The following is a 13,595-nucleotide window of genomic DNA, read 5'->3' as shown; positions in this document are numbered from 1 at the left end:
GTTAATCCTCTGCCTGCAGCACGGGCATCCCATATGGGTGCTGGTTCTGGTTTTGGCTGCTCCTCTTCCAGTCCGCCTCTCTGCTGTGGCCTGGGAAAGCAGTGGAGGATGGCCCAAGTCCTTGGGCCCCTGAACCCACGTGGGAGACCAGGAGGAGACACCTGACTCCTGGCTTCGGATCAGCACAGCTCCAGCCATTGCGACCATTTGGTGAGTGAACCTACGGACAGAAGACCTTTCTCTCTGTCTCTCCATCTCACTGTAACTCTACCTCTCAAATAAAGAAATAAAATCTTAAAAAAAATAAATAAATAAAGTGGTGAGGTCAGGGAAGAGTTAGGGAGAAAAAAGCAGAGGAAACTCCACACAAATTAGAGGGACACTGTGGACCTATGTGGAGGTATGGACATGCACAACTGAGGACCCCGGCAGCCAAGGCCTCAGCACCAGCTTCTGGAGTGAGATGAGACTGCACTGCAGCAAGCCACTAGTGATACAGCTACAGGAAGAACCCGATGTGAGTCCATCTTAGAACCCTACGGGGGACAGTCTATCTGCCAACCTGCCAAGAAAGAGGGAAGAAAGGGGGGCACGTTTCTCTCTCCCTAACCACCTGGCACAGGCGTTTATAAACTACGTTTCTCTCTCCCCAACCACCTGGCACAGGTGTTTTTTAACTAGCCAAAAGAGGGCAGGCACCATTTTGGACATATGTAATAGTTGCGCCAGCTCACGTCTGCATGCCCAGCAACTAGACAAGAGGAGATACCTGAGTCTGGCTGGGGGAACTGATAGGGAACTTGGTGCTCATGACTGTGGGAGTCTTGTGCTCTGAGACTATGAAAACACTGCGAAAATCCGTGTAATGTGGGAGGGTAAAGGGTGTGGCTGGGACTTTGGGCAGTCACTGCCGATAGCTGCATGGAATGAGGTCAGGGCTCCCTGATTTCCTGGTGAGGGTCATTGCTGTAGGATCCGTGTACACACTGATGTCTGCAAGGACTACACAGGTCTTTTGTGGGGTTCTTGTGGAAGCAGGAATGAAAACTGTACCCACTGGGTCTAGCGACCATGCATTTGTGTTTAGGAAAAGGAGGTGAGCATGAGAATAGGTGAGTGTGAAAATACACCAACAGACCAGAACAAACCTCCCCTTTGATAAAGAAAAAAAAAAGATTTACCACACCCAACTTTGGTGTCACCTTGGACACTCCCCTCACCCTGGAACACTGAACAGAGCTCCCTGACTACAACCAGCATACACCTCTGGGTATTCACTGAAAAGAACAGATACTCCACTAAGCCACATCTTTATCTTTTATTCAAAAATAAAAGCCATCACAAGGGGGAAAAAACAAGTATCACCCCCAAATGCCTAATAAGTGCAGCAACTGGTAAAACCACTATGGAAATCAGTTTGGAGATACCTCAGAAATCTGAATATAGACCTATACCATATGACCCAGACATCCCACTCCCGGAATTTACCCAAAGAAAATGAAATCAGCATATGAAAGAGTTATGTATACCCCTATATTTATTGCAGCTCAATTCACAATAGCTAAGACATGGAATCAACCCAAATGCCTGTCAACTGAAGACTGGATAAAGAAATTAAAGGATATGCACACATGGAATACTACACAGTGGTAAACAAAATAAATGAAATCCTGTCATTTGCAACAAAATGGCTGAAACTGGACAACATCATACTTAGTGAAATAAACCAGTCCCAGATGGACAAATATACATTTTCCTGTATCTGTGGTAGCTAATAGAGCACCTAAAAGGGGATCTATAGAAGTGACATTAACACTTCAAGACACATTGTCAATGAACAGCCTTTGTCTCAACTGTTGAGGAACAGTTTTTTTTTTTTTTCATACAATTCGTTGAGCTCTTTACTTAGTATATAGTTAATTGTATGTGTATAAGTTAATTGAAAATAGATCTTAGAAAAAGAATGGGAATAGGAGAAGGGGGAAGAGTACGGCTGGTAGTGTGGGAGAGAGGGTGGGTATAGTGAGAAGAATCACTATGTTCCTAAAGTTGTATTTATGAAATGCATGAAGTTTGTATACCTTAAATAAAAGGTTTCTAGGAAAACTATGTCTCAATCCTATAAAGTGGTTGTTTAACTGTGGCAGGGAAAAAAACTGATGAGTAATAAGGGCTCATTGTAATGATCAACAAGGGACCGATGGTTCTCCCACACTCCACAGGAACTCATTGCCCTAACATACTTTCTCAAAACATAGAATTTAAACATCGTGAAAGCTTAGGGAAAGTTTCTTTTTTGTAAATTTAAATAAAGTTCTCATCCTGGTATGGATGGAGTATGCTGAAATCTAGTTTTTTTTTTATACAGTAATTAATTCTATTTAAATGATAGACATGGTTCTAAATTTCCAACCAAAGCATTATTAAAGGTAAAGTTTCTGTGTTGATACCAACCTAAAGAAATATACCATATATTTTAAAAACAAAGTTTACTATACAGTCAATATAGAAGCAATTAACACACTGACCAGAATTGCTGGTGGGGGATCATGTCCAGATACCTCCACAAGAATAGTATCATACTTGTCAAAGTTTATGCCTGTCTGATAATGTGCGAAGATGGAATCCTCATCCTCAGGTGGGGGAGGGGGAATGTAGGTCACTTTTGGTCCTTGGAATTTAAATTAGAAACATAATTTACATCATACAGACTAGATGGAAAACTATGAGAAAACACAAAAATCGACAAACCAAATTTTAAATACTGAAGAACCTTTTACCGTTTATCCCAAATTTTCACTGTTCAAATTTTTTAAAGTCAAGTCTCCATTTAAACATTCTGTGTTAGCAGGGGTGGGCATTTGGCACAGCAGTTAAGACACCACTTGGGACACTCTGTATCCTTATTCAACTGCCTGGGTTGGAGTCCTGGCTCTGCTCCCAATTCCAACTTCCTACTAATGTGCACCCTGGAGGCAGCAAGTCATGGCTCAAGTGGTTGAGCCATACAGGAAATGCAGGCTGAGATCTAGGCTCTCAATTTAGGCCTGGTCCAGCATGGCTGTTGTAAGCATTTGAGGAGTTGATGGGAGATTGCGCTCTCTCAAATAAATATAAAACTTTTAAATTTTACATATTAATATGTAATATATATTCATGTATATCACCCAAATGCTAATATACCTTGAGTGTCACCACTTTCTCCTCCTTCAGCTTCTGCCTTCCAGGAATCTTAAAGGAGATCAAATATATAAATGATTTTAAGTTTGAGAAGTAAAAAAATACTCACTATAAAAATCAAATACTTTATTAAAAGTAAAACTTACTCTTTCCAGAGCCTGTTATTACTTCTTCATTTAAACCTTTGTAACCACCTATTTAAAAAATTACAGTCAGTCAAGCCATAAAGCTATACACATCTTTACTTTCACTGCTTGTCTTCAAAGAGGACATGTTTTAAAAATGGAGGCCAGCGCCGTGGCTCACTAGATAATCCTCTGCCTGCGGCACCGGCACCCCGGGTTCTAGTCCCAGTTGGGGCACTGGTTCTGTCCCGGTTGCTCCTCTTCCAGTCCAATTGCTGTGGCCCGGGAAGGCAGTGGAGGATGGCCCAAGTGCTTGGGCCCTGCACCTGCATGGGAGACCAGGAGGAACCACCTGGCTCCTGGCTTTGGATCAGTGCAGCGCGCCAGCTGCAGCACCCATTTGGGGGGTGAACCAACAGAAGGAAGACCTTTCTGTCTGTCTCTAACTGCCTGTCCAAAAAAAAAAAAAAAAAAAATGGACAGGCCTCTTTAAAGCCTTTTCTTATAAATCATAATTGACATGCTTAGTATGAATAGAATCTTATGCATTTCTAGTTTCCTTAGTATTCAAAATGCTGACTTTATGCAGGTAAGACTTATTTTATATAAGTATTAACTATTTTTGGTTTAAGCTATTTTATCTCTTTCCTAATCAGCCAAGGGCTGTATTTTCTAATAGGAACCAATGATTACCTGTGTTGGGAGGTCTTTAAGACCATTCCCAGGTTCAATGACCTGCTAGCAGAACAAACAAGACAATTTCTTCATAATATACATTTTCCAAGAACAATTTAAAGAACTTTCATATGCATGGATTTCAATTTTTTGTACAAATTTAACCTTTAATCCAGTTTCAATTAACTATTTTGAAATATTTTCATACTCACGACTATGATTTATTACATGACAGAGCAGCAGCATAATTAGTAAAAAGAAAAGATACATTGGGAAAAGCCCAGAGAAAACCAAGCACAAACTTCCTAGAGTCTTCTCCCATGGAAGTCACACAACTGAGACAACATATGTGAAATGTTATCTATCAAAGAAGCTCATAGATTCAGTATTTAGGGTTCTCATAAGGGGCTGACAATGTACGCATCTTCTGCATGGCACATACTAAAATTCCAGACTCCCAGAAGGGAAGCAAGTATGCACAATAAACCACATTGTCTGTGCAGTTTAAGCACAATGAGTCACCCTTATCAATTAGGTGGTAGGAATCCTTTCCAAATCCAAGTGTTCAGATACCAGCTTTGATGGTTAATCTTACATATCAACTTGACTAGATTAGGGATACTGAGCTGATAAATTATTAACTCTAAGTATGTTTCTGAGGGTATATCCAGAAGAAATTAGCATTTAAATCAGTGCAATAGGAAGTTTCACCCTTACCCAATGTATACAAGTATGTCCAACCAACTAACGGCTCAGATAGAATAAAAAAGCAGAGGAAAGGAAAATTCTCTCTCTCTCTCCTAAAGCTGGAACACACTTCTTCTCCTACTCTAGAAAATAACAATTCCAGCTTCTCTGGCCTTTGGACCCCAGGACTTGAACAAAATGCCCCCACCTCAGTTCTTAGGCCTTTGGCTTTCTTCTGAGAGTTATACCATTGGCTGCCCTGGTTCTGGGACCTTTAGACTTAGATGAAGCCGAAGCCATGCTAACAGTTTCCCTAGTTCTTTAGCTTGCAAATGGCCTATCAGGAGACTTCTCAGCCTCCATAATTACATGAGCCAATTCCCCTAATGAATACCCTCTCATCCATCCGTGCATCTACCGATCTCTCTCCTACTGGTTCTTTTTCTCTGGAGAACCTTGACTAATATACATTGGCCAAGGAACAATCTTGCAGGCAGAATTTTCAGTTTCATTTATTGATGAATTTTAGGTGAACAGCAGTCAGATCTGTTAATTCTTTTCTGTAAACCATCTGACTTTTAAAGAACTAGTCATCTGCAATGCCACTTTTAGGTACTGCATTAGGCTCAAGAGCTAATTAAAGGAGTGGGCATTTAGCCTGGCAGTTAAGACACCAGTGAAGACATCTGTCTTCCTTATTGCAGTACCTGAGTTTGATAGCTGGCTCCTGACTATAGCTTCCTACTCACACAGACCCTGGAAGATAGCGGTGATGGCTCAAGTAATTGGGTTCTTGCTACCCACATAGAAGACCCAGACTGAGTTCCTCGCTTCCAGCTCCTGGCCTAGCACAGGGTCATGACAGATATATGGAAAGTGAACCAGTAGATGGAAGTTCTCACTCTCTGTTCCTAATATAGAAATAATTTTTAAAGAGAAAGCTAATTAGATACATCTTTTTATATATGGGCTCTCTAGTATCTTATTCTGTATGTCCACATCTTGAAATCCTCCTTCACACAGATGTGAGCATCCATGGAGAATCTGGTTAAACTGGTCTTTGATAAACTTTTCCTTCATTGAAAAAATCAAGAATCAAGGGTTGGGGTGGAGAGAAGCAGACTGTCACTTTGAACGTTTTCAGACAACTCATGATTGCTGAGAATCCGTTAAATACATCAAACTACTGGTTTACTAGTCAAGCACTGCACATTTTCTGTGATATTCAAGTACTTATACTCTGAAAAAATAATTCAGAGTAAAAAAAATCAAACTCTGTTATGATCAAATCGAGCAAACATCCCACACTAAAATATGAATTTACATCTATAAAGTATTCTATTTTACAGTTATTTCATTAAATTTATTTACTAAGGAATTTTAGATGCTTTTCAGTTTTTTTTCTTTTTACAAATTATTTTGAGCCTAATTATAAATGAAGCTCAGTGAACAACTTTATATATGTATTTACAAATAAATCTATGGTATTTAGATCCTACAACAGAAGTGCTAGATCAGAGAGGAAAAAACTTAGAAGAGAATTTTATGAACTCTCCAAAATCAGTTACGCAAATTATACTCATCACAATGTGTATAAAAGCAATAAAAATTACCTTTTAACTTCAAATACTAAATTTTAATTACAATAATTCTAATCTCTTACAGGTGAAGCAATCAGAACTTACCTCGTCCACTTCCACTGCCACTTCTGCTTGGATAAGTGTCACCATTACCTGTAAGATTGTTTGGCATACTTAGAGGAAACAGCTCCCTCAAGTACATAAACCATAGTGTCTGTTTCTATTCAATACAGAGTAATTACTTAAGATTCCTATTCCCTTACCCTTTTAATTCTAGATTTAATTTAAATCTTACCCTCATTTGAACATTTTAACAAGTTTTTAAATTTTCTCCTCAAATCACACAAATTATTTTCCTCAACCCAGACAACTTTCTTTCAGACCAATGAAAGTTTCAATTTCCTTTCTCTAATCAAAAGTATAACTCGCATCTCAAAGTAACTGGTAGATAACAGAAGAAATAATTGACTGCGCACAAATTTTCTAAGGATGGAAAACCTATCCATGCATTTTTGTCTACAAAGCAGGAAAAGGCACAAGCCAAACTAGTGTGCTTAAACATATATATTAGGGTGATTAATCCTAATGCTAAAAGCATATGGGAATGATTAGTATTTAGTAATAAATTTTATTTCTGACCTGTGGCACTTAAGGCTGATCTTCTAGAACCAAAAAAGCCACCCCTGCGCTGCACCCCTTCATCTTCATTGTTTTCATTATCTTAATTTGTAGAAAATAAAATCAGATGTTACTTTTAAGAAGTGCTTATTCAATAAGAGAAAAAAATCAAGCTATATTATCACAAGTTAAAGATTTAACACAGCTTAACAAAATTTACAATAAGAATTGTTCTAAGTATTGAACAAAGGACTTCTCTACAAATTAGGTCTTTCAATTACAAATTACTTCTTAAATATTCTTGTTTTCTTAAAATTATTTTGTAAATGAAATTACAGTAAATTTCATGCCAAAATATGATATAAGCAAAAATTAAATCTCCAAAAAGCAGCACAATTACTCTCCCAGAAACTACACTGGATCTTTTCAACTGCTTATTCTCCAAAATAGCACCTCTTACTCCCGCTGTTACTAAATCAAGCCTAACAAGTCCTGTACAGCAATGTACTAATCTACTTCACACCTATTAAACTATCACTACAAATTTATGTTTTAGCTTCCAAAACTACTAATCTGTGTTCCTCTACAAAGAGACACAAGTATTCCAACAATGACTTCTGAAGACAGTATCATGACACTAAAGAATGAAGGCTGGAGGCATTTAAAGCAGACAGCCACACTGGTGAAGATAGGTGTTGGGAGATCAGTAGAGCCATATGAAAGGCCACCTATTTGTAAGGTCAACAAAATTATCAAGGCTCTAAAACACTTAACAGCATATAATACTACAGAAGTGAGTCACATAAACTTCTGAAAAATTCATATATTCCAACCTCACCAACATACAATTACATATGTGTCTAACAAATAATCTTACACACAACAGAGTTGATTAATTTGTATCACCCACCATGCTAAACTATTCTCATATAATCCTAATTAACAGTCTTATCTAATAGATAACTTTTTATATCATTTCCTTAATAGAAAAAGCAGACCATTTACAATCCACTACTAACTTGGACTTGCTAGACCAAATCCTGCACGGCAACCTCGGAAACTACCTCTTCCACCTCTTCTGGATGGACCTGAAGATTCTGCATCATTTCCATCTTGATAGCCTACAAAATTAAAACACACACACACACACACACAAACACAAGAACAACACAAAACAACAACAACAAAGAAATCTTGGGGACATGGTAAACAAATTCAAATTTAAGCCTTGCATAATTCAATGACTTTAAGTATTTAAGGCATTAGCCAGATAATTACTAAAAACACCAAGTTTGACCTATAAATGTTCAGCTTTTACTAATGAAAATGAACAGCTACTATTAGAAAAAAAAGCACTATTTGCTTTGAGAATCAAAACTAAAAGTGACTCAAAGAAAAAATGTCACTTGAATAAAACACTGAAAATTGCTGTAACTGCACTATTAAATGGATCTCCACAACCCATGGACGACTCAACATATCCTAGGCTTATATTTACTCCCAAAGAAAATTCTGAACATCTTACTCAAAGCAGACACCTATGGGCATACATGTAAGTCTAATTTCCCATTACAAACAGTTCATTTTTAATTTAATTGAAAACCAAAAGTCCGTAGAAATGGCTCCATTAAACTTGATTACACCTAGGACAGAACCAAATCAATTAAAAACCAATATGCTAGGGGCTGGTGCTGTGGTGTAGCAGGTAAAGCTACCACCTGCAGTGCCAGCATCCCATATGGTCACCAGTTGGAGTCCCAGCTGCTTCACTTCCGATCTAGCTCTCTGCTATGGCCTGAGAATGCAATGGAAGATGGCCCAAATACTTGAGCCCCTGCACCAGTGTGGGAGACCCAGGAGAAGCTCCTGGCTCCTGGCTCCAGATTGGCGCATCTCTGGCCATTGCAGCAATTTGGGGAGTAAACCAGCAGATGGAAGACACCCCTCCCTCCCTCCCTCCCTCCTTCCCTCCCTCTTTCTCTCTCTCTCTCTCTCCATCTTTCTCTGCCTCTGTCTCTCTGTAACTCTGCCTTTCAAATAAATAAATCTTTAAAAAAAAAAACAATATGGTAACAAGTCAGGAAATAAGAAATTCAAATTGTTTAGTTTATGAACTTGCAACTATTTATACCTAAAGAGAATAACTGATAAAAGAAATCTACATATGCTGTTTCGTGGAAGAAAATTATACATATTTTAACAACTTGCTTATAAAATGAGACAAAATAAATTCAAAGTAGTTTCAGTTATCCATTTATTACCTACACCTTACACTCCTCAACCTGTCAACAATCTGTATCAAGAGTGAGAACCACTATTTTCTTTCTTTTTTTAATTTATTTTTTAAGAAATACAGATTTCATTAAGTACAACTCTAGAAATATAGTTATTCATCCCACCACATCAGCTCTCCCACACACACTCCCACCCCTCCTCCTCCTCCCTCTCCCCTTGCCAGTCCTATTCCCCATTAAGATTCATTTTCAATTAGCTTTGTATAAAGGCCAACTCTATACTAAGTAAAGATTTCAAGCGTTCTGGAAACAGATAATCATATGGAATTCCGAAATATTCAGAACTTAATGACAGTAAAAATATGACATTAAAACTTATGGAATACAGTAAAGAGCTAACTCTTAGAATAAATTTTATTTTTAAAGACTTATTTGGTATAAGAAGGAGAAAAAGAGAGGGAGGAGATGTACAATTTGGGACATGCTCAATCAGACTTGCCCCAAATGATGGAGTTAGAAACATGCCAGGGGATTCCAATACAATCCCATCAAGGTGGCATGTACCAATGCCATCTCACTAGTCCAGGTGATCAATTTCAGTTCACGTTCGATGGCTCTGATAGATCTAAGAGTCAAAGAGATCACACAAACAAGATTAATGTCTGCTAATACTAAATGATAAAACCGAAAAAGGGAGAGAAGGATCCAACATGGGAAGGGGGAGACACAGCGGACTCACAGAATGGTAGATGTCCTAAATAGCACTCTGGCCTCAGAATCAGCCCTTAAGGCATTTGGATCTGGCTGAAGAGCCTATGAGAGTATTTTAGGCATGGAAAGCCAAGACACTCTGGGGCAAAAAAAAAAAAAAAAGACGACTACGACGATGACCTAAATGAAGGATCTCAGCGAGTGTGATCCCAGTGGGAAGAACGGGGCCATCAAGGTAGGAGGTACCTTTCTCTGAAGGGAGGAGAGAACTTCCACTTTGACTCTGACCCTGTCGGAATAAGATCGAAGTCGGCGAACCCTAAAGGCTCCCATAGCCTCGGCAACTCATGACTAGAGCCTGGGGAGATTACTGACGCCATAAGCAAGAGTGTTAAATTGTTAAATCAACATCAAGAGTCACTGTGTACTTACGTCCCATGTGGGATCTGTCCTTAATGGGTTGTCCAATGTGAAGTAATGATATAGCTAGTACTGAAACAGTATTTTTACACTTTGTGGTTATGTGTGGGTGCAAACTGATGAAACTTTACTTAGTATATACTAAATCAATCTTCTGTATATAAAGATAATTGAAAATGAAAAAAAAAAAAAAAACCTTGGTGTTAAATTGGAAATTACATAGAAAATTAATCAATCTTTTTAAAAAAATATCATGCAGGATCTCTGTCATTAATGTAATGTACACTGTTGTTTAATGCTATAACTAGTACTCCAACAGTATTTTTTCACTTTGTGTTGCTATGTGAGGGCAAACTGTTGAAATCTTTATATATACTAAACTGATTTTATGTATATAAAGAGAATTGCAAATGAAAAAAAAAAAAAGACTTATTTAGAAGGTACAGTGACACAGAGGAAAAAACAGGAATCTTTCATGCTGATTCACTGCCCAAATGACTGCAATGGGCAGGGCTGGACTAGGCCAAAGCCAGGGGCTTGCAGCTCCATCTGGGTCTCCTGCCCAAATACTTGGACCATCTTCTACTGCTTTCCCAGGCACATGAGCAGGGTACTGGATCAGAAGCAGAGCAGCCAGGACTCAAAACAGTGCTCTCTGTTGTGGGATGCTGGTGTCATAAGTGGCAGCCTAACCTGCTGTGCTACAATGACTGACCCATCTCAGAGGACATGTTATAGCATCAAATGGATGTCCATTAGAAAAGAAATATGTGAGCTAAGTGTTCAACTTATGTAATTTTAGAAAGTGTGCAATAGACGGAAATAGGATTGATAGAGTGACAGAAACACAGTGAAGTGTTGAGTGGTAAAAGTGAATGAAGTTTTATACAACAAACAAAACTGAAAAGGAGAGAGATGTTAAAGAATATGCAAGCACTTGAAAAATTCATGAAAACTGCCTATTAAGAAAACATACATTTGGCCGGCGCCGTGGCTCAGTAGGCTAATCCTCCGCCTTGCGGCGCCAGCACACCGGGTTCTAGTCCCGGTTGGGGCACCGATCCTGTCCCAGTTGCTCCTCTTCCAGGCCAGCTCTCTGCTGTGGCCAGGGAGTGCAGTGGAGGATGGCCCAAGTTCTTGGGCCCTGCACCCCATGGGACACCAGGATAGGCACCTGGCTCCTGCCATCGGAACAGTGCGGTGCGCTGGCCACAGCGCGCCTACTGCGGCGGCCACTGGAGGGTGAACCAAAGGCAAAAAGGAAGGCCTTTCTCTCTGTCTCCCTCTACTGTCCACTCTGCCTGTCAAAAAAGAAAAAAGAAAACATACATTGAATTGGAACATTTTTTGCACCAATATAAGCTTACCTTCTACCTCCCATGGACTTTTTGATGTCCCCTTTATATATTGTGTATGACCGAATTATATAAAGTTCAGAAAAAAAAAAAACAATGCATTACTTAAGGATAAACTTATATATAGTTTGTAAAATAAGAGCAAGGAAATGTAAAGCAATTCAGGATATTAGCTGAGTGGAAGAAAAGGGGATCAACAAGGAGAGAAAAAGGGCAAACACACTGGGAACATTTTAGGTTTAAACTGGGTCATGGGTACATCAATTTCTGAGGAAAATGGGCTAAAAACCTGCCATAATTTGCAAATTTTCTTATAATTATTTTTATTTTATGAAATTTTTAAAAGATCTTATTTATTTGGGGCCAGCACTGTAGCATAGCGGGTAAAGCTGCTACCTGCTGTGCCAGCATCCCATATGTGAGCCGGTTCGAGACCCAGCTGCTCTACTTCCCATCTAGCTCTCTGCTATGGCCTGGGAAAGCAGTAAAAGATGGCCCAAGTCCTTGGGTCCCTGCACCCGTGTGGGAGACCTAGAGGAAGCTCCTGGCTCCTGGTTCCTGGCTCTGGATTGGTGCAGCTCTGGCCATTGCAGTCAATTGAGGACTGAACCCACGGATGGAAGACCTCTCTCTGCCTCCTTGTCTCTATGTAACTCTGCATTTCAAATAAATAATCTTTAAAAAAAAGATTTGAAAGTCAGAAGTATATATATAGTGAGAGCCAGGAGTCAGTAACTCCAACTGGATTTCCCACGTAGGTACAAGAGCCCAAGCACTTGACCATCTTCCACTACTTTCCCAGGTGCACTAGCAGCAAGCTGAATCAGAAGTGGAGCAGCTGGGATTTGAACTGGCGCCCATATGGGATGCCAGCAATGCAGGTGGAGGCTTTCTGCACCACAGCACCAACCCCTATTTAGGAATTCTAAGACTATGTTGTCAGATGCAAACCATGTTCAAATTTGTTTAAGTTTAGATAAGCTGGAACTTTTTTTAATGTTTAATTTTTTAAAAAACTTTATTTCATTTGAAAAGGATTGAGAAGTACCAATTGATTTTCCCTGCTCACTACCCAAATGGCTGCAACAGCCGGAGCTGGGCCAGATCAAAGCCAGGAGCTTCATTTAGGCCTCTCATACAGGTTCTGGGGCCCAGGGACTTGGGCCATCTGCTGCTGATTTCCAAAGCACATTAGCAGGGAGCTGACCCATATAGGACGCCAGTGTCGCAGGTAGCAGCTTAACCCACTACACCACAACACCAGCGCCTCATGTTCAAAATCGTAATGTCTTCCTGGGGAATTATGTTTATCTCTGACATGTCTTAGAGTATGTTTTTCTCTTTTTAATTCCAGATGGAATCTCATCCAATGACTCACACTCCAAATGCCCATGATGGCCAAGGATGGGCAGAGGCTAAGTTGGCATCTGAAAAGTCAATGCATGTCTCTCCCATGCATGTTAGCACCCCAGCCACTTCAGCCACCCCAGGATCTGCATTAGCAGGAAGCTGCAGTCAGGAGCTGAGGTTGGCTATCAAACTCAGGTACTTCAATAAGGAATGCAGGCATCTTAACCTAAGCTAAATGACTGTTTCCCTTTAAAAATGTTTATCTATTTCTACTTGTTCGAAAAGTAGACAGAGATCTTCCAACTGCTGATTTGCTTGCCAAATGTCTGCAACTATCAGGGCTGGGCTGAGGCTGAAGACTAGAGCTGGGAACTCAAAATGCCGCTCTCCCATGTGAGTAACAGGAACCCATGGGCCACATTGGTATCTGCATTAGTAGGAAGCTAGAGTAAAGAGCTGTGAGTGGGTAGCCAACTCAGATACTTCATTATGGGATGCAGGCGTCTTACCTGGTTTCTTAAACACTAGGCTAATTGTCTCCTATTAATATATTTTTTAAATTATTTCTATTCCTTTGAATGACAGAAAAACAGTGATTTTCCATCCACTGATTTATTCACTCCCCAAATGCCCACAGTAAGGGCTGAGTCAAGCCAAAAC

The 13,595-nt window shown here is 39.7% G+C and overlaps 1 protein-coding gene across 3 annotated transcripts in view; it reads right to left on the bottom strand.

The window, feature by feature from the left end:
* The window catches only part of DDX4 (DEAD-box helicase 4), a 91,515-nt gene that overhangs the window by 29,207 nt on the left and 48,713 nt on the right, over positions 1–13,595 (bottom strand). For 2 of the 3 annotated variants that reach the window (XM_062211786.1, XM_062211787.1), the window contains 6 exons: positions 7,885–7,986; positions 6,887–6,967; positions 6,353–6,400; positions 3,327–3,374; positions 3,184–3,231; positions 2,529–2,671 (listed from right to left, as the gene is read on the bottom strand). In XM_062211786.1, the coding sequence (XP_062067770.1) occupies positions 2,529–2,671; positions 3,184–3,231; positions 3,327–3,374; positions 6,353–6,400; positions 6,887–6,967; positions 7,885–7,986 (470 nt within the window). The remainder of the gene's footprint in view (positions 1–2,528; positions 2,672–3,183; positions 3,232–3,326; positions 3,375–6,352; positions 6,401–6,886; positions 6,968–7,884; positions 7,987–13,595) is intronic. The other variant, XM_062211788.1, reaches the window with a different exon arrangement.

The sequence above is a fragment of the Lepus europaeus genome, chromosome 15 (assembly GCF_033115175.1).
Source record: "Lepus europaeus isolate LE1 chromosome 15, mLepTim1.pri, whole genome shotgun sequence".
Classification (NCBI taxonomy): Eukaryota; Metazoa; Chordata; class Mammalia; order Lagomorpha; family Leporidae; genus Lepus; species Lepus europaeus.
This window is presented reverse-complemented; position numbering and strand designations above follow the sequence as displayed.